Source organism: Pogona vitticeps, chromosome 3, assembly GCF_051106095.1.
Source record: "Pogona vitticeps strain Pit_001003342236 chromosome 3, PviZW2.1, whole genome shotgun sequence".
Lineage (NCBI taxonomy): Eukaryota > Metazoa > Chordata > Lepidosauria > Squamata > Agamidae > Pogona > Pogona vitticeps.
This window is the reverse complement of record NC_135785.1, coordinates 240926250-240948386: the sequence shown is the minus strand read 5'-3', so window position 1 is coordinate 240948386 and position 22137 is coordinate 240926250. Positions and strand designations below refer to the sequence as shown.

The 22137-nt window shown below is 39.6% G+C and overlaps 1 protein-coding gene across 1 annotated transcript in view; it reads right to left on the bottom strand.

The window, feature by feature from the left end:
* Nucleotides 1-11323: 11323 nt before the first annotated feature.
* The window catches only part of USP12 (ubiquitin specific peptidase 12), a 30495-nt gene continuing 19681 nt past the window's right edge, over nucleotides 11324-22137 (bottom strand). Inside the window, exons 4-9 of the mRNA XM_020788564.3 lie at nucleotides 21604-21833; nucleotides 18434-18510; nucleotides 15964-16047; nucleotides 14895-15092; nucleotides 13523-13601; nucleotides 11324-13184 (exon numbers count right to left, since the gene is read on the bottom strand). Of these exons, the coding sequence (XP_020644223.2) occupies nucleotides 13083-13184; nucleotides 13523-13601; nucleotides 14895-15092; nucleotides 15964-16047; nucleotides 18434-18510; nucleotides 21604-21833 (770 nt within the window). The 3' untranslated portion in view covers nucleotides 11324-13082. The remainder of the gene's footprint in view (nucleotides 13185-13522; nucleotides 13602-14894; nucleotides 15093-15963; nucleotides 16048-18433; nucleotides 18511-21603; nucleotides 21834-22137) is intronic.

The following is a 22137-nucleotide window of genomic DNA, read 5'->3' as shown; positions in this document are numbered from 1 at the left end:
AAATAATTGCTGACAGATATTCTTTGAACAGAACTGCCTACTGCTTGGGAAAGTAGCTTGGCCGGCTTCTTTTCAAGAATTCAGCAGATGAATCTTTTTGCAAAATGGTAAGAAGCATTAGCACCCACATAGGCCTGGAAATTATGGTATAATTAAGGACACAGAAAGTGATTCAACAACTTGCCGCCTAAGATTACTACGTACAGTACTTCCTGTCTTAGTACTGCTACAAAGTGTCTGTGGTTTGTGGGGGCACTCAAGCTGCCAGTTTCTTCAGTAAGATAGTTCTTAATGTAGCAACTGTTCTGGACTAGTTTCAAGTCTCTTAAAGATCCAGATACAGTGGGGTCTTGACTTAAGAACGGCTTGAGTTAAGAACATTTTGACTTAAGAACCACTCTCATAGGAAAATATTGACTTGACTTACATACTTAGATTTGAGTTAAGAACTGAAAAAACCACGTGGCAGGCAGGGAAAGTGCAAAATGTGAACTTTCAGTTAACTGTTGGCCAGTGAAAAGGGTGCCTGTCTGCTTCCTCACTCCTCCCAGCGTTTAGAGAGTGGATTGGGAGACAGTCTTCAGACTGCCTGGTACTGTACTGCCTGCACTGTATTTTCCCTGCCTTCCCTGAACCTTTCTTGACCTAAGAAAAAAAAGAAACAAAATATCCCCCTCTAATGGTCGAAGGCAGAATAGCAGCTTCCCATTAGTTTCTATGGACGGAAAAGAGCAGACACGGATCAAATGGTTTTCAATGCATTCCTATGGGAAATGCAGATTTGACCTGAGAACGTTTTGACTTAAGAACCGCCTTCCAATACGGATTAAGTTCTCAAGTCAAGACCCCACTGTAAAATGACTGACTCTACCAGGGAGAGATGGGAGGCTTTGAGACTGCCTTGAAATAATACTCTCTGATAATCCTAGCCTCCTTTTTTAAATTTTAGGTGTGTAAGGATAAGTCATAGTTTTCAACAGCAAGAGGAATGCACTCCTTGTAAATCCAGAAATAAGACTCCACATACATTCCTGACATGCAAAAGAAGCATTATAGCTGAAGCCCCCATTCAAACAAAAGTCCTAGGGAAAACACACTGCTGAATTAACAATAATGCTTGTGTCACAAGACTTCTAGAAGCTCTCAGATCTCCTTTCCTATAAATACACAATTAGAATAATGAAGGAGATTATGGAAACATAAGCAGACTCTGAAGTTTATATACCATTCAGAATTCTTTGCAGGCTACATCTCAGTCACTCATTTTATTATAAACATAGAACACACAGTGACTCCTGAAAATTAAATATAACCAGATGGTTCATCTTAATTTATTCTAACTAGCAAATATAAGAAACCATATAAACATCAGTTAATAGCTAAATGTATCATGCTGTCTTCCCCGCTTCCAAATTTTTGAAGTTCATCTATCTAAGGTGAAGGCTGCTAGTCTATCTTACTTTGCTGTCCAGATAAGCAAAGCTTCCAATCAGCAGACGCAACTTTTCCTTATAGTTCGCAATCTTTCCAGAACCGGTCATGGTGATTGGCCTCCCTCTAGCATCTCACCGGACCAATTTGCAGCCTTTTAAAAATCAAAAATGGAGGCCATCCACCGGGATCTTACCCCCTATTTGGAAACAACAGATCGATCTGAGACGTCCAGTGCTCCGTCTTGCCCAATGAGACTTAACCACTTTCAGCCTGTGAGGTCAGATATAGTGGACAGAGTGCTTGACCGCTGTCATACCACCACCTCCTTCTGAAAGAGCCTCATGACGCAGTGGTTAAACTGCTGTACTGCAGCCAAAACTGTGCTCACCACCCGGGGTTCAATCCCAGGTAGCTGGCTCAAGGTTGACTCAGCCTTCTATCCTTCTGAGGTCATAAAATAAGCACCCAGCACACAAGGCAGCCTGATGTTCTTCGCCTAAACAAAAGAAACTCTGATAATGCCCATTACAGAAAGTAGTAACACTCCAGTCCCCCCCCCTTTTTTTTTAACTCACAGGCAGTTTGCAACATCAACAGTCTGAGTCAGAAGTCCGGGAGGTCCACAAGAAGTAAGTTTTTCCTGACGGAGAAGAGGTAAGTTCTAAAGCTGAGGTGCTGCTGCAGCGGCAGCAAGAAAGGAACTGAGGCACTCGGTGGCAGGGCGGGTGTCATAAAGGCAGCATGTGGGAGGTCCCGGCACCATGTGGTTAAGCTCTAATTGAATATTCAGAGGTTTCTCTGTGCAGGTGCACTAAACCAGTTAGTGTGCATTCACAGAGACCACGAAAAAGCAGAACATATTCACTGTTGCAGGTAATTATAGGCACCACAGTCAAGAGCTTGGGGGGGGGGGAATTGGGACTCTAACTTTCAGGACCATTGGGGTAGGATGACCACTGGGAGCTGCAGTTCTCAGAAGTGCTTTTTCCAGCCTATGGCACATAGCCATAAAGTAATGCTGGCTCTGCTGATATATCTACAGTTGCAACAAGTCAGAAAAGCACCATCACATTAACCCAGCCTGCTTCTTGAACAGAGATGGGTGTCATGTGAGGGCCAGAATGTCAACTTGCTTATACATGTTTTACTCTTTTACTACCTAATCCAAATAAGTAAACAGTCTAAAACAACAACAGTTAGAGAAGAGCTGTTTCAAAAGTTGGCAATCCTGTTTGGAATGAAAAAAATGCCTTTTTTATTTTTTGCTTCCCTGTATTAGAGCTTGGAAAACTTTCTCTTCTGGATTACACTGTCTAGCTAGTATGTGCAGTGGCCACATTACCTAGGAGATTCTGGGAGCTGTCCAGAAAGTTACTCTTCAAAATAGTTCATCAGGTGATGTGTGAATACTTGAGACTTGGGAACCTAAGGAGATGAACCAGGAAACTCTTCCCCCATTATAAGATTCAGTCATTACCAGTCTTCAGTTCATGCCTGTCACTTGCCTATGACTGTATCCTATGGGGAGCATGCACAGGGATGCTGAAGTAGCAAAGACGCACTGGCCGGCATTGTTCCTGGTATGGTCAATGCTGCAAAGTGTCAACTATACAATAAAGGCACTGGAAACCAAAGTACTCAGCCCCTTCATCATGTGTTCCCTTAGTAAGGAACAGATAACATTTGCACAGATTGAATCTTGCATTCATTTGACCAGATTCTACATTCACTGGTGCTATGGATAGCCTATTACTGAGACATGCCTACTTTCCTATGTTGGTTACTTTTTGGCTTGGCATTGTTTTTTTGTAAAAAAAAATTTTTTTTTTAAACAATACTTTAAATATTTTACAAACTGGGTTCTGGCCTGCAGAAACTTATACCACAACACATTTGTTAAGCTCTTATTAAGTGCTACAGCACATTTGTTACAGATTAATGTGGATATGCTTCTAATTTAAATCTACTAGTCTCACTGCTTCAACTCTCTCCTACGCAACAGCAATCCTGAAGAGGTAACTTAACTCTGACAGTTGGTAACACCATCCAACCTGATTTGCTGTATATTAGAATATGCTGTCCCGCCCCATGCAGTAGAGACTTCATGCCCCAAAGTTCTTGCTCTCATGTATATAAGCAACACGTTTCCTAACACTAATGCAGTTATTTCTACAACAGATCCATTCCTAATTGTTTGCTTTCATGCTGTTTTCACACATTGCTGCAGAATCATGTGTGCCCCATAACAACATACACGTTTAAAACTATTTGACATTTTAAAATGTCATTTAAAAATATTTGACAATATTACAATTTATTACAATTTATTCAGTTTGGCAATTTCTTTTTTATTTTGGAAAATTACAGTATTTATGCATTCATAATAAGAAGATCCAATCTGAGGTTTATTTTTATCTGCCTACCAAATTTGGTTAAAGCAAGCTTTCAGTATCTTAACATTGTTGAAAGTTTATGGGATATACAAGTCATAATTACATAAACTTATTATGCACTTTATTTAGGTTCAAGGAATAGAGGCTCAGCAATTTCCAGTATTCATTTTTCAGCCAAAGCTATTAAAATGTGCTAGCAGTTACATTGTGGTCAAACATTACATTTAATGTAAGAGCTGGAAAAAAGCTGTGATCAACAATACTTGAAAAGTAAGCAGTTCTTTAATCTTGCTTGTTCCTGTGTTTTCTGATCCAGTCACATTTTCCCTGTGCAGAGAAAAGTTCAAAATTGGTTCAAATCCTATTGCTCTTTTACACTGCCACAACACAAAAGGTGTTAACTTTTAGTGGCAAACTGCTGGAAGTTATGAAGTCAGCGCAGACATTATTTGCTGCATGCTGATTTGTGTGACTTGACACAACAGATAATATCTATGGTGACACCATAATTTGAAACAATCTGCCTCCAAAGTTCTAAATTGTATTTGCTTGTAGCCATAACTAGTAGGATTTTGTCAACATATCCACAAGAACCTATACGTTCAAATGATTTTTTTAGTCCAAAGACAGAATATTGCTTGTTTTCGTTGTTGCTGAAATGAACTAACAAACCTACTTCTCTAAAAACTATGCAACAAGCCAACAATAAAGATAGTAGTGAGACCACACACACACTTTTCAGACATATTTCAATGAAACCTTAAGGTCTTTTGGGGAGACCCTTCTCTTGATTCCACTATTTTCCCAAGCTCATTTGGTGAGGATGCCAGAGAAGAACTTCTCAGTGGCTGTTCTCAGGCTCTGGAATGCACTGCCCTGAGAATCCAGACTGGCCCCCTCCCTCTTGTCCTTCCATGATCACGCAAATACGTCCTGGGAGGGGGGGTTTCCAGGGAACATTTAACCCCATATATGTATATGGAGACTTGTTTAATACATCTCCATTTTGAAGGTAATTCATGCTATGGCCACTAAAACCTATTGCAACTGAAAATCTTCCCAAACTATGCATCACAGTTCTAGACAGGATTTAAGACTTGACTTTGACTTTTAGGTTTCACTTCTAATAAAATACCTTAAGCATAAGCAACTATTTGAGAAAGATTTTTGGATCAAAGTAACATGTCAAATTTGGACTGCTATGATCACATACATTTCACAGGGGTGGTGGTGGTGGTGGTTCAAATTCTTCCCATCGTATTTGGGAGAAAAATTTTATACCACCAAGTCCTTAGGAACTTTACTTTTAATATTACATCCTTTGGTTCTAAGACATACTCTACCAATAATGTAAGCAAAAAAAAGGGCTTTCTTGTTGGATAGTTCTCATTAAACAATAACAAAAAAGAACAGAACACAAAAATTAAAAATGGTACATCTATTGTTTATCATCAAAAACATCCTTGATGCAACAAGTAACTTCAAAAGCTATTATCAGATCATAACTAGAGGAACATTTATTTATTTATTTATTATTTATTTATTTATTTTATTTATATCCCGCCTATCTAGTCGCGAAGACTACTCTAGGCGGCTTACAACAAAGTTAAAATACAATAAAAATAAAACAACAAATTACAAAACAGGTAAAAGTAAAAAGACAGTAAAGAAATAAGAAAATCAAAAATAATCTTATGAGAAGGCCTGCCGAAACATCCAGGTCTTTAATAGATTCTTGAAAGTGCCCAGCGAGGGAGCTCCGCGAATGTCAGGAGGTAAGTTATTCCACAGGCGAGGAGCCACCGCCGAGAAGGCCCTATTTCTTGTTTTCTCTTTCCGGGCCTCCCTCGGCGTTAGGCTCCTCAGCCTCACCTCCTGGCTCGCCCGTGTGACCCGGGTAGAACTTGGTGGGAGAAGGCGCTCCGCCAGGTATCGAGGCCCTAAACCGTTTAGGGCTTTATACGTAAGCATTAGCACTTTGAAGTCGATGCGGAACCTGATGGGCAGCCAATGCAATGCGGCCAGAGTGGGCGAAATATGTTGGAATTTTTTCACTCCACTAAGTAATCTGGCCGCCGCATTCTGCACCACCTGTAATTTCCGCAGCAGCCTCAAAGGAAGCCCCACGTAGAGCGCATTACAGTGGTCTAATCTTGAGATTACGAGCGCGTGTACTAAGATGGTGAGCGCCCCCACTTCCAGGTAGGGCCGCAGCTGGGCTATCCGCCTAAGGTGAAAAAAGGCGGTGCGGACCACCGATGCCACCTGTGACTCCATGGAGAGCACCGGGTCCAGATGGATCCCCAAGCTGCGTACCCCATCCCTAGCAGGGAGAGTCACCCCCCCAAAAGAGAGGGAGTTTCCCAAATCCCCGACTGTGGGGGGGCCCACCCTCAGCACTTCCGTCTTGTCCGGGTTCAGCCTAAGCCCGTTCTCCTGCATCCATTCCAGTATAGTCCCCAGGCAGCGCTGGAGGCACAGGACGGCTTCTCCTGCGGTTGGCAAAAAGGAGATGTAGAGCTGCGTGTCGTCCGCATACTGGTGACACGAAGCACCACACCCCCTGATGACCCCACCCAGCGGCCTCATATAGATGTTGAATAGCATTGGGGAGATAATCGACCCCTGTGGGACCCCACAATTGAGGCTCCACGGGGCCGAGACGCTCTCCCCAAGCTGAACTCTCTGGGGACGGTCCTCCAAGAAGGAACGGAGCCAGGACAATGCCAGGCCACCTATTCCCAACTCGGAGAGCCTCCCCAGGAGGATACCGTGGTCAATGGTATCAAAGGCCGCTGAGATGTCGAGGAGGACCAACAGGGACACTTTGCCCCTATCGGCCTCCCTCAGTAGGTCATCACACAGGGCGACCAAAGCAGTTTCTGTGCCGTGGCGCGGCCTGAAGCCCGACTGGAATGGATCCAGGGCATCTGTTTCTTCCAAGAGCGCCTGAAGCTGGTCGGCCACCACCCTCTCGACTACCTTGCTAAGGAAGGAAACATTGGCGACGGGCCTGTAGTTGCCAATTTCGTCCGCCGCCAAACTAGGTTTCTTCCTAATGGGCCTAATGAGTGTGTCCTTCAGGGCAGATGGAAATCTGCCCTCAAGGAGAGACCCATTTATAATAGCCGTGGCCCATTCCGTTGTTAACGGCCTGGCTGCTTTGATTAGCCAGGCCGGGCAAGGGTCCAAAGAGGAGGTGGTGGCACGACAGCGATCAAGCGCCCTGGAGACAGTATCAGGCGTAACAGGCTGAAAGGTGTCCAAAATCACCGGGCAAGACGGAGCGCTGGACATCTCAGCTCGACTCACTGTACTCGACTCATTTATGTCAACATAGTGTTCTGACTCAGGTTTCGAATGGTGCTGCTGGTACTAGAAAACAAGATGCAGTTATACCCATGTATTATTCAACATAATAAAGTATAATAAAGATAAGAGCAAATCAGAAAGTTCTGGAGCCTGAACACAAAACTAAAACTAAAAGCTGAGATTTAATAGAATCAGCGCATAATTAAAAAAACTTATGATGTTGCAGAAACTGTAGACAAATATACACAGTAGCCTCTGATCGCATTTAAAGACTTTCTTCCCTACATCCATAGAAGGTGCTTATCCTCTTACAAGTGACCCATGGATGCATTCCTTGTTAAAATGAATCTGCAGTTTGAGTCAAGTAAATCCTTGAGAATAAACAAATGACTTTACACTATGAACACAGCCAGGAGTAAAATAAATGCAATAGCCATGACTCAACCCCAAAACCATTTTGCAAACAGCAGTTTTCCTTCCTACATGGCAAATGATTTTCAAACTGAAGACAGTTCATAATCAATAGTGATATGACTGGTGTGCTGAGAAATGAATTATTGTTTTTGTTGTTATTTTTAAAACCCAGATCACTTAGGATACATTCATATTCATGTACATATATAAGCAATTCTTTGATTTTTTTGGACAGTTGCAAGAATCTATGGGACAGTTACACCGCAATAAGTGCACTGGCATAAATAACAGTGGTTAATTACTGGTAATAACGTGCCACATGGATCCCTTCATCAACTCTACTGAGTGGTGCACAAGGAGGGATACAAGTGGTGACTTGTTAACTAGCTGCAATTTACACCACTGTACTTATGCAAATCTTAGAACTACATTTTCCCCTTTCTCTTTTTGTCTGAGGCATTGCAAACTTCACCTTTCATTTTAGTTTTACCACAACTTTCACCTGAATTCCAATCTATAGTTGATCTTACCTGCAGTTTTCTCAGACAAGAAAGAAGTATAACCTGTAGTGGAAAGCTGGCTTGTTTCAAAAAAAAAAAAAGTACTTGCTTTTTTTGCATTTGAGTAGGACACTCTGTGGCTAATTGGACAAAGAAGTAAATAATTCCAAACTCTTTGTTGTGGCTGTACAACAAGAGGTAGGGGAAGCATGTAATGTCAAGGCTTGTGTAGAACATCCTTATAATACACAAATACAATTTTTTTGGTTATTTATTTTATCCACCTCAATGTCTGCAACATAGTACTCCTGAAACAAAGCTATTTTATGTATTTTATTTATTAAATGTATACCCTGTCCATTTAGACCCAAGTCTACTCTGGGCGGATAACAATAAAAAATGGCATAAAAGCGATATAATAATGATAGTAATATTGTTCAAGATGGGGAAAAGATAAAAATAATCAAATGATTTAAAAAACAAAACACTCTGAAACAAAAGAATTGCATTGTTTCTTCTTAATGAATCATTCCATCTCAAGATTAAGTATGCATGCTTTCTGTTTTCTGACTCCTAACAGAGTAAAGCAGAGGAATAAAACTGAGACAGAGCCCAAGGAGTGAGCAACTAGGAATTCACAAGTCAAAAGGGAGCCTCTAACACTTCTGGATATAGCTATATATTAATGGACTTTCCCAGCATCCTTAAAAGCAGACAAGACAAAGGAAAATGCACTCATAGACAAACCGCAGAAAGTAAGAAAGATAACAGGGATTATGGAGGGAAGAGATACATCATAAATAAAAGGAACATGACAGAGTCTACTACTGACTGCCCAATCAAGGAGAAGATGCAGATTAAACCTTTGAAAGACAAATTGCAAGAATTTCAAGGAGACACAATGTAGTAGTAATGGAAGATTTCAATTATCTTGTTATCTGTTGGGAATAAAATTCTGTAAGGTGTCATCCTTCCAAGAAATTCCTGGCTTGTATTGCTTATAATTTTCCCTAGCAAAAAGCAGAGGAAAAAACTAGAGGATTAGCTATCCTTGATTTGATTCTAATCAATAAAAATGACTTAGTAAAAGAAGTGGCAGTAAGGATAACTCAGCATGTGGATTTTAGGAAAGCCAATTTTAATAAACTTTAAACACTGGTAAGTAAGGTCCCATAAGCAGGAGTTCCTTACAAGAAAATGAGTCCAATATGGGTGGAGTTTCTTAAAAAATGAAATTCCAAAGGCACAATGACAAACAATTCCAACAAGGAAAAAAAAGGAGAAGACAGCAAAAGAGACCAAGGTAGATTCACAAAAAGCTCAGTGAAGACCTCAAAATAAAAAAGGTCACATATAGGAAGTGGAAGGAAGGCCAGGCCACAAAGGAAGAGTACAGACAAGTAACAATGAATTACAGGGATGGCATTAGGAAGGGAAAAGCAGAGGGGCTGAGGTTAGCAAAAGACAGTAAAAGGGAAAAAAGCATTCTTCAGGTACACACATGGCAAAAAACAGGGATGAGCAATAGTGGCTCACCTACTCAATGAAGATGGAAAAACGATTAACAGATGACAAAGAAAAGGCAGAAGTCTTCAATTCCTACTTTACTTCAAACTTCTTCCAAAACACAGTCTATGACTGTCTCTAGGCAAATGTGAAATACATAGGGAGAGGATAGGGTTGGTTGCAGCTTGAGACTGATAAACAAATAGTCAAGGAATACCTTATTACTTTGAATGAGTTCAAATCTTCAGGGCCTGATGAACCGCATAGAAGAGAATTGAAGGAACTGGCCGAAGAACTCTCAGAATTATTGTCTATTATTTTCTTGAAATCATAGAGGTTGGGTGAAGTGCTGCATTATTAGAGGAGGGCTAACCTTGTCCCTCTTCCAGTCTTCAAAAAGGAGGAACCTGGGAACTACAGACCTGTCAGACGTACATGAATCTCAGGGATGATCTGGTGATTATAAAGCAGTCACTCTGCAGACAGTTGAAAACAATACAGTAATAAACAGGAGCCAATATGGATTTGTTTAGAATAAATCCTGCCAGACTAAGGGTAGATGATGGGAATGTTGTAGACATATATTGCCTTCGGCAAAACTTTTGACAAAGTGCCCCATGATAATCTAGGGTTTGGGTTGGATAGAAAACTGTCAGGTGGATACACAGTTGGTTATCAGAATTATGCTAAGAGAGTGATTATCAATGGCCCTTTCTCAAACTAGGAGGAGGTTAAGAAGTGGTGTATCAAATTTGTGGATAAGACAAAATTGGATGTAATAGCTAATACCCTGGGAGAAATGAGCATGTTTAGCCTTTAGAAAAGACGAATGAAGGGAGATATGATAGCACTTTTCAAATAGCATGCAGAAGAGGGGCAGAATCTGCTCTCAATCATCCAGACTGCCAGACATGTAATAATGGGCACAAGTTATAGGAAGCCAGATTTCAGTTGAATATCAGGAAAAACATCCTAAATATTACAGCAGTACAATGGAACTATTTACCTCGAGAGGTGGTGAGCGCTCCAATGCTGGAGGCATTGAAGAGAAAATTAGACAACCATCTGTCAGATCTACTTTGATTTGGATTCCTGCATTGAGCAGGGGCTTGGATTCAATGGCCTTATACAGTAGGTCCCTTCCAACTCCATTATGCTTTCAGAGACTAGATGGTAATGTTATAATGGCTATGGATTCATAAACCATTTATTTTAATTAGCTCCAGGAAATTAAATTTTACACCTTCTTCCAAAGAACTCAACAGCATCCTACCTGGATGTCAAGGCCATATTCTATCCACTTCAATGACGTGCTCATTTTACAGCTGCATCAGGTGCTCTGAAAGTATTCTCTGATTCAACTGTGTTTAGACCATTTTAAATTCACAACAGCTTTTTTCCTACCTAATTCAAGCAAGAATCAGTATCATTTATTTATTAACGTATCTGAGTTAGAGAAAGCAGCCCCAAATTTGATTTTCATTCATCTTCAATGCTCACTAAATGTGCAATCCTAGGCATGTCTACTCAGAGGTAAATCTCAGAGTTGAATAAGACTTGCCACCAGGTGTGCATGTAGAGAATTACAACTTAAATGACCATATCTGCTTCATGCATAATTTATAAAAGATGTAATGTTATGTTCAATAAAACATTATATGCTCTCCTCAAAAGCTTGCAACAGTTATCTGGGCAACACTGATATTTCGGCTAAGCAACATATTTTACACAAAAGAAAAAAGAAGAAAAGAGTACTGGCCAAAATAAGGTTTCAAAATCTTTGTTTTTATATTAAAAAAACCTTTACAATATGACACAACATTTTCACATCTGTTAAATAAAGTAGTTCACTTTGTGATCATGTTAAAAAACTGTTCAGGTATATGAAGTTATCTTCCTGAGCTAAATAATACAGATTAAGTAAATGAATGAATTAATTATAGCAGCAGACAGAAAACAGGTTGATATTTTAACAATGTCAACAAAATGAAATGATTTTTAAAAATCCACACACATCTCCAAAAGGGGTGCCAAAATATCAGCATAAATGTAGTTAGTGGGAATGTGCGTTCAGCCTCTTTTTAAAGAAATTACATTCAGCCACTGTCAGACAACATGATAATATTATGAAGTGCCAATCAGAAGAACCTAATTCTGTATCATTTCTTGTTGTAATGAAGCAATCAGATTTCAAATACAATTTTTGTTATTTTATTTTTTTAATTTACTGGCTAGAACCATCACAACAAAGAGTGTCAACTAGTTATTTCTTTACTCTCAGAATATTTCAACTAACATACATATGGCATTTTTATAGCCACTGCAAGCACGGATCAAAGATCAAGATATGCTGTAGCTATTCTACATTTCAATTACAGCACAAGTACAGCCACAATTAAGCCCAGAATTCCAAACATTTTTCTCCCTCTGGTTCCTCTCGGATTTAAACATGTGTAACCCAGGTGAATATTGCAGTCAATCTGCTTAGAAGATTTAGAATTAAAAACCCTGGTATCTCACCCAAAGGTCTGGAGTCTTATTGTAATAAAGGAAATTATCTGTTTTACAATATCAGAAAATGTCATGTCAAATTCCTTAAACCATGTCTAATATATACCAAGAGATACCAGCTTTTTTAAGTTTTGAAGGTATCCCTAATGAGAAATGTGATAAATCTCTTAAACAAGCAATGAAATAGAATATTTAAATCTGATATAAGCTAATATACAAATCTAGGATCCAAAATTATTGGAATTGAGAATAGAAAATACAGAACCTCTAGAAGTTGCAATAATGCATAAATAAAAATAAAACTATAGTTATAAACCAGATTCTTCCCCATAGGGAGTTTAAAACCCCAAACTGTCCCACAGAGGTACATATTATTGTAATGTAAGCTTCTTACAAGAAGCGGAGCGTACTTGCCTTCTTGATTCTAGTATGAATACCAAATTCTGTTAATCTATTCTGGCCAGGAAGGCAACTGTTAGGTTAACTCTCTTAAATTAGGTGTGCAAGAATCCCAGCGACTAAGAATAGATAAAACCAATGTAGTGAATCATTTTCATTTTTAGTAGTAAGAAACAATGAAAAGTTAGTATGCCAAATTGATACTGTTTCTGTTGCACTTACTTCTAGTGCAATAATAGCCAAAAGTCAAAGCACACTGAAGATGATGAAAATATTTCCACTGACTTGAAAAGTCTTTTAATCAAGTCTCCTAAGCACAGTTTCAGCTGCCTGATAGTAAGCTCTTACAAGAACAGCTGGCCTCTCTGTTCCTGCTGCACATTGGTGGTGGATCAGCACTGTCATTGTGATACCTTAGCAAATTAAACAAACATGATATGAAGAACTGAAGAAAGCTTCACTGAAACCTTGTCCTTGTGCAAAGTGCTCTATGATTCCTTCGATTCTTTGTATTCTTTTTTTAAAAAAAGAGAGAAAGGAATCAGTATATTCTTCTTTCTTTAATAGCCAGAAAAGAAATGAGGCAGGAAGTCACTTTTCATCACAGACCCTTTCAATCCCGAGATTGATAGAAGAGGATATAACCAGACTCTGAGTTCTTTGAGATGTCTGATGTTAACCCGTAGAATTCCTCAATAGCTTGTGCATCTATTTTCTGTAAAACAAAATAAAACACAAGCATGCATCTTCTTTTTTAAAAAGCATTCTAAATTGATCTTGAAGCAAATTCTGAAACTTTGCATAAAGGGAAACAAAACGAAGATTATTATAGCATCAAAATGACAGAAAGAAGGTTCCTTTCAAATAAACAAGATGATATAATACTGAGAAAAAGACAAAGGCAGGAGTATTTCGATACCAACATGACCACAGCAGATTTTATTTGCAAATACTTTTAATATGCCAAAAGTATTCTAAAATTAAACAGTAAAAATAAAAAAATATAAAACAATACTTTCCAACTAGCAAATTTAGAATTACAACTATACTCACCTCTACAATGTCATCATCAAAGAGCAACCAAAAATCATGACTCTTCACTATTGCAATATAGTGTCCTCGGTTTGGTCCACTGTATAAACAAACAAACAAACAAACAAACAAACAGTCTATATGTCCATCTTCAGGTTGAAGAGCACTTAAAGATACTGGGAAAGTACTTTGATAATTACCACTATTATATAAAATGCAGGGTTTTTTGGGGGGAGGAATGATATTCAGGTGAAAGTAACAGAAAAAAAAATTCACATACACATCCTTTAAAATGGGAAACAGAAGTTCTACCTTAATATAGGTGCATTGGCTGAAATCCAGTAGTACATTGTAATCAAAGAAGGCCCATGAAATCAGTGGAGACTTGATAGGTTCCACTGATTCAATGAGCCTACTGTAGTTGCAACTTACTACACACTGGATTGCAGCCAATATATAGCCAGCAACATACATTTCTAACACAGAATTTTTTCTAAAATTATAATTAAATAAACAATCACCATTACACTGTTCTATGAGGTTAACTTCACAGCAGATAACAACTCCAGAATACACATGGGATAGAACTGTTCATTCACGAATATCAAAAAATGCAAGATGCAATAAATACCATATCCTCCAGTAGTACCTAGGATAATTATGAACAGGATAATTATGTATCGCTTCACAGTGGAAATGTAATGCTAGAACTTCCTGCCAACTGTTCCGATTTAACACTGTCAGTTTCTGTCAGAAGACTGATTTCACAGCTATGAAAATTCCAGTATTTTCAATTTAAAATATTTTCTGCAAGCTGCCTTAAGTTCCCGTGAACAGAGCAAGGTGGGATAAAATACAAAGTAAAGTAAAAAATATTTGGGACAAAGACATATAAGGCATATAAGACATGCAAACCACCTTGAGTTCTTCTTAAGGAGAAAGATGGGTAAAAATAATTTAATAAATAAATAATATTGAAATATATCTATCCATGTATGAGTTATCTGAATAAACTAAATGCATATGATTTGAGGTAATAACAAAATGTCAATTAAAGAATTAATTGCCCCAAACTCTTCAATGAACAATGCTAGTCATTGTTATTGTGCAATAGACATCTCCTCTGTGTATGTAACATAATCCAACATTTTCTAGATTTTTAACAGAAATGCAACAATGGCCAAAATCTTGTTGCACAACTTGAGCAAAGTTGTTAATTTCCGGTCTATACTGCAATCAGGGATGTGTGCATTTGTTGGCTGGGTCCATGCATGTTCACTCCCAGGAACTGTGGCAGGGAAACTTACAACATTGCTTAAGTTACGCAACAGGATTTGGGCCAATATTTTCTACTAAGTCAATGAAATCAATGGATCACACCATATTGTATTACCTTCCACAGTGAACCACCACAGCCACAAGATCATACATTCTGTCAGGGTTAGTGGCATCTCCAGATGTATTAAACAGCCGAAGTTCTAAAGGAAATACTACTCTGTATGAGAGTTTTGTATATCGATGCAGCTGATCCATGTACTTAAATCTTTTCAGATGCAGGGCTAGAATCATAGGCAGTTTTTTGACTTTCATTCTGAAACAAAATTAAGTTGATCACTGCAGTAATATCCAGTATTTAATTCTGTTATGAACAGTCACTGAACATTATTCAAATTAACTCCAACACTGACACATATCTCGACAATGAACACTTGCTCAGTGTTAGCTGTAATTCCAATACAGTCACTCACAACTGTATACACAATAAAACCCTGATACTTGTGGCAACACCTCCTAAACAATCTGTTTGTATAACAGTCCACAGCTGATACATAGCAAGTCATAAACTATATGTAACAAGGAACAAAAACAACTGAAAGGTTTGGAATAACTGAAATGCAACACTACTTGCAAAGCATGTTGAATTGAAAATGAGAGCACGGTGCTGTACTCAAGTATTTTAAAAACCTGTGAAGTAGCTTCTTTTTTAAAACATTTTTCCAAGCCCTTTCATTAATTCAATAGGCCTACCCTAGTGCAACTTACTATGCTAACACTTCAACCAGTGTTCTTAAAACCTATTGTGCTCACTTTCTCCTTTGAAATATCATATCCTAACAACAGCTCATATTGTTTAGCACAAGTCACTCAAAGATGGTTGCTCCTTACAGTGCTTGCTCAGACACTAATATTCTGTAACAGCTGGAGCTTAAGCCAGACAGAACATGAGGCAGGGGAAAGAGCAGTTATAGGCAGGATTGGAATTTCACATGAACTTCAAACATCAGGGATATGGACAACTGAATGGCTAAAATCACTAATTTAAATTAAGGAGTTTGATATTTGATATTTTAGAAAATATACTTTGAGAATACGAATGCTGAACTCTCAATATATGACATAAAGAGGACTAGTTGGACAAATTACTAAAAATCTCTGAAAAGCTTAATGTATGCTGACCATACCTTTTGTGTGCTTCTTGTTTACTGCGACACTCTTCACAGTAATATTTATATTCACTGCACAGAGTTTCTGTATTGCTGAAACCTCTGAAATAGAGAAATTCCCATTAAAATGCAAGACAAACTCCAGTCTCAGAACACACTATGGTAATAGCTTTACAAACACCAGATGTCTTATCAAAATGTATTTTGCATTAGGAATGGTTCTTTTGAGTTAATGTGAATGGGGGAAAACATTTTCCTTGTTGCTGAAATATCTCCTCTACTCACTCCTTCCTCCATTCTGAAGGAAATCAACCCTGAGTGCTCACTGGAAGGACAGATCCTGAAGCTGAGGCTCCAATACTTTGGCCATCTGATGGGAAGAGAAGACTCCATGGAAAAGCCCCTGATGTTGGGAAAGTGTGAAGGCAAGAGGAGAAGGGGACAACAGAGGATCTTTTGGAATCTGACCGTCCGCCATTCTCACAACATGCCCAAGCCAACGTAGACATCACTATTTCACTAATATATGCATGCTAAAAATTCCAGCTCGTTCCAAGACTGCACTATTTAGAACTTTGTCCTGCCAGGTGATACCCAAAATGTGTTGGAGACAATGCATATGGAACATGTTCAAGTTCCTCTCCTGCTGTGTACAAATGGTCCAGGACTCACTGCAGTACAGGAGTGTACTCAGGACACAGGCTCTATAGACCTGGATCTTGGTAAATGCCGTCAGCTTCTTATTAAGCCATACTCTCTTTGTGAGTCTAGAGAACATGGTAGCTGCTTTGCCAATGCATTTATCCAGCTTGATATCTAGAGAGAGTGTGTCAGAGATAGTTGAGCCAAGGTACACAAAATCCTGAACAACCTCCAGTTCTTGTGTAGAGATGGTAATAGAGGGAGGTGAGTCCATGCCCTGGCCCATGACTTGTGTTTTCTTCAGGCTGATTGTTAATCCAAAATCGTGGCAGGCCTTGCTAAAACGATTCATAATTTGTTGGAGCTCTTCAGCAGAATGGGCAACAACAGCTGCATCATCAGCAAGAGGAAGTCCCACATGCATTTCAGCTGTTTTCGCTCTCAATCTAGAGAGATTAAAGAGCTTTCCATCTGATGTAGTCCAGAGATAGACACCTTCTGTGGCAGTTCCAAAAAGCGTGCTTCAACATGATGGCAAAAAAGATCCTAAACAGAGTCGGTGCAAGGACACAGCCCTGTTTCACTCTGCTTCGGATGTCAAAGGGATCTGATGTTGAGCCATCAAAAACTATGGTGCTCTTCATTTCCTCATGAAAGGACCTGATGATATTAAGGAGTTGAGGTGGACATCCAATCTTGGGAAATATTTTAAAAAGGCCATTTTTGCTAACCAAATCAAAGGCCTTTGTAAGATCTATGAAGGCCACAAAGAGTGGCTGTTGTTGCTTCCCATATTTCTCCTGCGACTGTCTGAGGGAAAATACCATGTCGATGGTGAATCTATTAGCTTGAAATCCACACTGTGATTCTGGATAGACTCTGTCTGCAAGCACCTGGAGTCTGTTCAGCACAACACAGGCAAGCAGCTTCCCTACAATGCTGAGAAGAGAGATGCCACTGTAGTTACTGCAGTCACCCCTGTCACCTTTGTTCTTGTACAATGTGACAATGTTTGCATCCTTCATATCCTATGGTATTCCACTCCTTTGGGGAAGCCTCTGGTGGTGGCTGCAACGGCGGTGGAGAACCCTGGGAGGCCTCCCACGGCAGTGGGGAAGATGGGAAGGCCTCCAGCGGTGGCTGTCATGGCAGCAGGGAACCTCAGGAGGCCTCCCACAGCAGTGGGGAAGCCGGGGAAGCCCCCGGTGGCAGCTGTTACGGCGGCGGGGAACCCTGGGAGGCTGAGCCCAGTTGGGATGGTCCAGTGGCTCGCCTTCCGGCAGCGGTGGCAGCAGCAGTGGAAGCCCGGGAGGCTGAGCCTCCCTTTTCCTAACCATTGGGGTGAAGAAGCAGCCTCTTCGCCACCAACGGTTTGAATTTCCTACCCTTTCCCCCTGCCTTTTTGGGTCTGTAACTCGAACCTCTGTCCGCATGTAGAAGCAAAATTTTGCGGCCGGAGCTTTTCGTAAGTTGAAATTTTCATAAGTAGGAACGTCCATAAGTCAAGGCCCCACTGTACATGAATGACCCAGAAATGAATGAGGCATCTCCCCTCCATAAAGAAGCCAGGACAAATCAGACCCCAAAGTTTTCCCTCATGAACATCTCTCTTTTGCACTAAACTATGTACATTACACTATTTGGGATATGCTGGTCCCAAAACAATAATACAAAGTAGAGATAAGGATATGTGGTATTTCTGGTTCCCTTACCAAGCCATGTTAAAAAGTGTGAGACTCCTGCATCAAGATATGCTGGCATAATTAAAAGACATAATTTTCATTACATTAAAAAAATGTGAAGTTGAATATGACGGTAAGAGCCGTGGCCAGATAATCTTCCATACCTTAAACAGTGGGTAATTGAAGTATTTTGCTCCACATCAACTGAAAGGTCCAAGAAGTCTTCATCTTTGCTGCTTATCTGTAAATTAAACAGAAATGTTAACATTATCATTTCACACTACATAGTACTTTTAAAAACAAGGTGTCAAAAAAAAAAAACTCACCCACAAACCCACACATTTATCAATGAACTGGCACTAAAGGGTCATAATAACAGATTCAGAGAACCTCTTCATAAATTTTGTAGGAGCAAGATACAGAAGATGTAATTGCAATATTGCCCTAATATTCTACTGTTTCCCACTGAATAAATAATAACTACTTTTCAAGGCTTCCTCTTAACTGCTATACTGCAGTTTAAGCACTGTGCCTTGAGGCTCTTAATCACACAGAATCAAAAATTCTAAAAAACCCTAGTATCAACATGAAATACAATGTGGACTCTCAAGACCAACAACGCTGATTCTTCACATCAGCTGGAGGTGACTACAATCTGAAGAAACATTTCCTTGTGCTCACCAAGTAAAAACATTATTTTGGCACAATTGGCTATTTTTTGTTGTTTAGTCGTTAAGTCGTGTCCGACTCTTTGTGATCCCATGGACCAGAGCATGCCAGGCCCTCCTGTCTTCCACTGCCTCTCGGAGTTTGGTTAAATTCATGTTGGTAGCTTCGGTGACACTGTCCAACCATCTCATTCTCTGTCGTCTCCTTCTCCTTTTGCCTTCACATTTTCCCAACATCAGGGTCTTTTCCAGGGAGTCTTCTCTTATCATGAGATGGCCAAAGTATTGGAGCTTCAGCTTCAGGATCTGTCCTTCCAGTGAGCATTCAGGGTTGATTTCCTTCAGAACGGATAGGTTTGTTCTCCTTGCAGTCCAGGGGACTCTCAAGAGTCTCCTCCAGCACCACAATTCAAAAGCATCAATTCTTTAGTGGTCAGCTTTCTTTATGGTCCAGCTCTCACTTTCATACATCGCTACATGAAAAACCATAGCTTTGACTATGCAGACCTTTGTTGGCAAGGTGATGTCTCTGTTTTAAAGATATTGTCTAGGTATTTCATTTCTTTCCTCCTAAGAAGCAGGTGTCTTTTAATTTTATGGCTGCTGTCACCATCTGCAGTGATCATGGAGCCCAGGAAAGTAAAATCTGTCACTACCTCCATATCTTCCCCTTCTATTTGCCAGGAGGTGATGGGACCAGTGGCCATGATCTTAGTTTTTTTGATGTTGAGCTTCAGACCATTTTTTGCGCTCTCCTCTTTTCCCTTCATTAAGAGATTCTTTAATTCCTCCTCACTTTCTGCCATCAGAGTGGTATTGTCTGCACATCTGAGGTTATTGATATTTCTTCCAGCAATCTTAATTCCAGTTTGGGATTCCTCCAGCCCAGCCTTTCGCATGATGTATTCCACATATAAGTTAAAGAAGCAGGGAGACAATATACCGCCTTGTCATACTCCTTTCCCAATTTTGAACTAACCTGTTGTTCCATATCCAGTTCTAACTGTTGCTTTCTGTCCCACATATAGATTTCTCAGGAGACAGATAAAGAAATGGGAGTGCATGATCACCTTAAGAACATGCCAATTTGCTGTGGTCCACACAGTCAAAGGCTTTTGCGTAGTCAATGAAGCAGAAGTAGATGTTTTTCTAGCTTTCTCCATAATCCTTAGCAATTTGGTCTCTAGTTCCTATGCCCCTTCGAAATCCAGCTTGTATTTCTTGGAGTTCTCGGTCCATATAGTGCTGAAGCCTGTCTTGGAGGATTTTGAGCATAACCTTGCTAGCGTGTGAAATGAGTGCAATTCTATGGTAGTTGGAGCATTCTTTGGCACTGCCCCCCCCCTTTTAGCTATTTCTACTTGGTAAATAAACCAAATTATAACTTCTAAATTGTGCTGGAGGCTGCGTTGTTTCTGTGGTGTTTTCTCCAACCTTACAGCAAAAAGAAACTGGAGTTTCAAAGCAGGCCATATGAGTGTGTTTGTATGTATGTGTAGGAGGACAATCACAGAGTAATCGGAAGCCTTTTGGTCTAAGAGATGGGTGTAAAAATTCCAGACCATGCTGCAAAATGGCGTGAGACTGCACTCTCAGAGAGCTTATATCAACTCTCATAGGCATGTACCACCAATTTTTGGATTCTTGTGTAGTTTTTCTGCACTATTCATCAAGGAGTTGTGCTAAGCCTGAAGAAGTGGAATTTTCTCCATCAAAACTTGCAATTTGTTTGATTTATAGTGGTCCAATAAAAGGTATTAACTACCCTTGCATTTACAAGGTACACTTTAACTACTATCTTTATTAAAGCAAGATAAAGGTAAAGGTTCCCCTTGACATTTAGTCCAGATGTGTCCGACTCTAGGGTGCGGTGCTCATCCCCGTTTCCAAGCCATAGAGCCGGCGTTTGTCCGAAGACAGTTTCTGTGGTCATGTGGCCAGCGTGACTAGACACAGAATGCCATTACCTTCCCACCGTGGTGGCACCTATTTATCTACTCGCATTTACATGCTTTCGAACTGCTAGGTTGGCAGGAGCTGGGACAAGCGACGGGAGCTCACTCCGTTGCATAGATTCAATCTTACGACTGCTGGTCTTCTGACCCTGCAGCACAGAGGCTTCTGCGGTTTAACCCGCAGCGCCAACACATCCCTTAAACCAAAGTAAGTTTCAAAAAGACAACTGGTAATTACTTTATGTCTAGACTTTTATTCTAAGGAAATAGTGCAAAATGCTAATAACACTCAAAAACTGGATTGCAATCAATCAGCTTTTGTTCATAGGATAAGAGTAGTTTCATGTTTCTCATTTACAAAAGGAAATGCGGGCACTACTTCATTCCACAAAGACTGAGTATGGAATGTACATATTTATGCCCCCCTTTACCAAATCATTGAACAATTCAAATATAAATAAGTATTTTATATTCAATTGTGTTCAGTGTCTTCCAATAGGCAATTTTTTTTATTCTACTCCTTTTATAGTGACAATTTAGGAACTTAAAACAATAGAACAGTTTAGGTATGTATGACTTGGCAAACAGGATACATTCAAGAGCCCAGGATACAAATATACATTCATTCATTCATTTCCTGCATTTCTCTCCAAAGGACTCAGTGCTATATTAAGCAAAATAAAAATACAGTAATGTGTAAAAAATGCTTACTGTTTCACAAGTGAGACACCTTGTTTCATTGGTTAATGTTCCCTGAAATATTTCATGGACCCATGTTGGATCTGGCGGACTGTTACTATTTTCATTGTCAATGCAGCCATTTGGCAGACGGCCATTTTGTTTCTCCTGCTTTCTTTCTTCTTGCAAAATATCTGCTACTGTATTCAATAGGTAGTTCAGGAATTCATGTGCATCTTGCTGCATGTAGTTATCAAAAAGCTCTACAAAAACAATAAAGAGTGCTATTATGTAAGTAAATTTACAAAAATCCTCAAAAACACTTACATTTAGTAATTAATAGGAGTGAGAAACCAGTGCTGCCCTTGTGTCTCCTTGGGGGCATCTGGTTAGCCATTATGAAAACTAGATAAGCATTTAGTCTAACACAATATTTTTATTTATTTTTATTTATTTATTTGATTTATACCCCACCCATCTGGCCTAAAAGACCACTCTAGGTGTCTAGAGATGGTACATTCAGCATTCTATTTCAGTAATATACCATTTAATGCTGCCCTGTTCAGC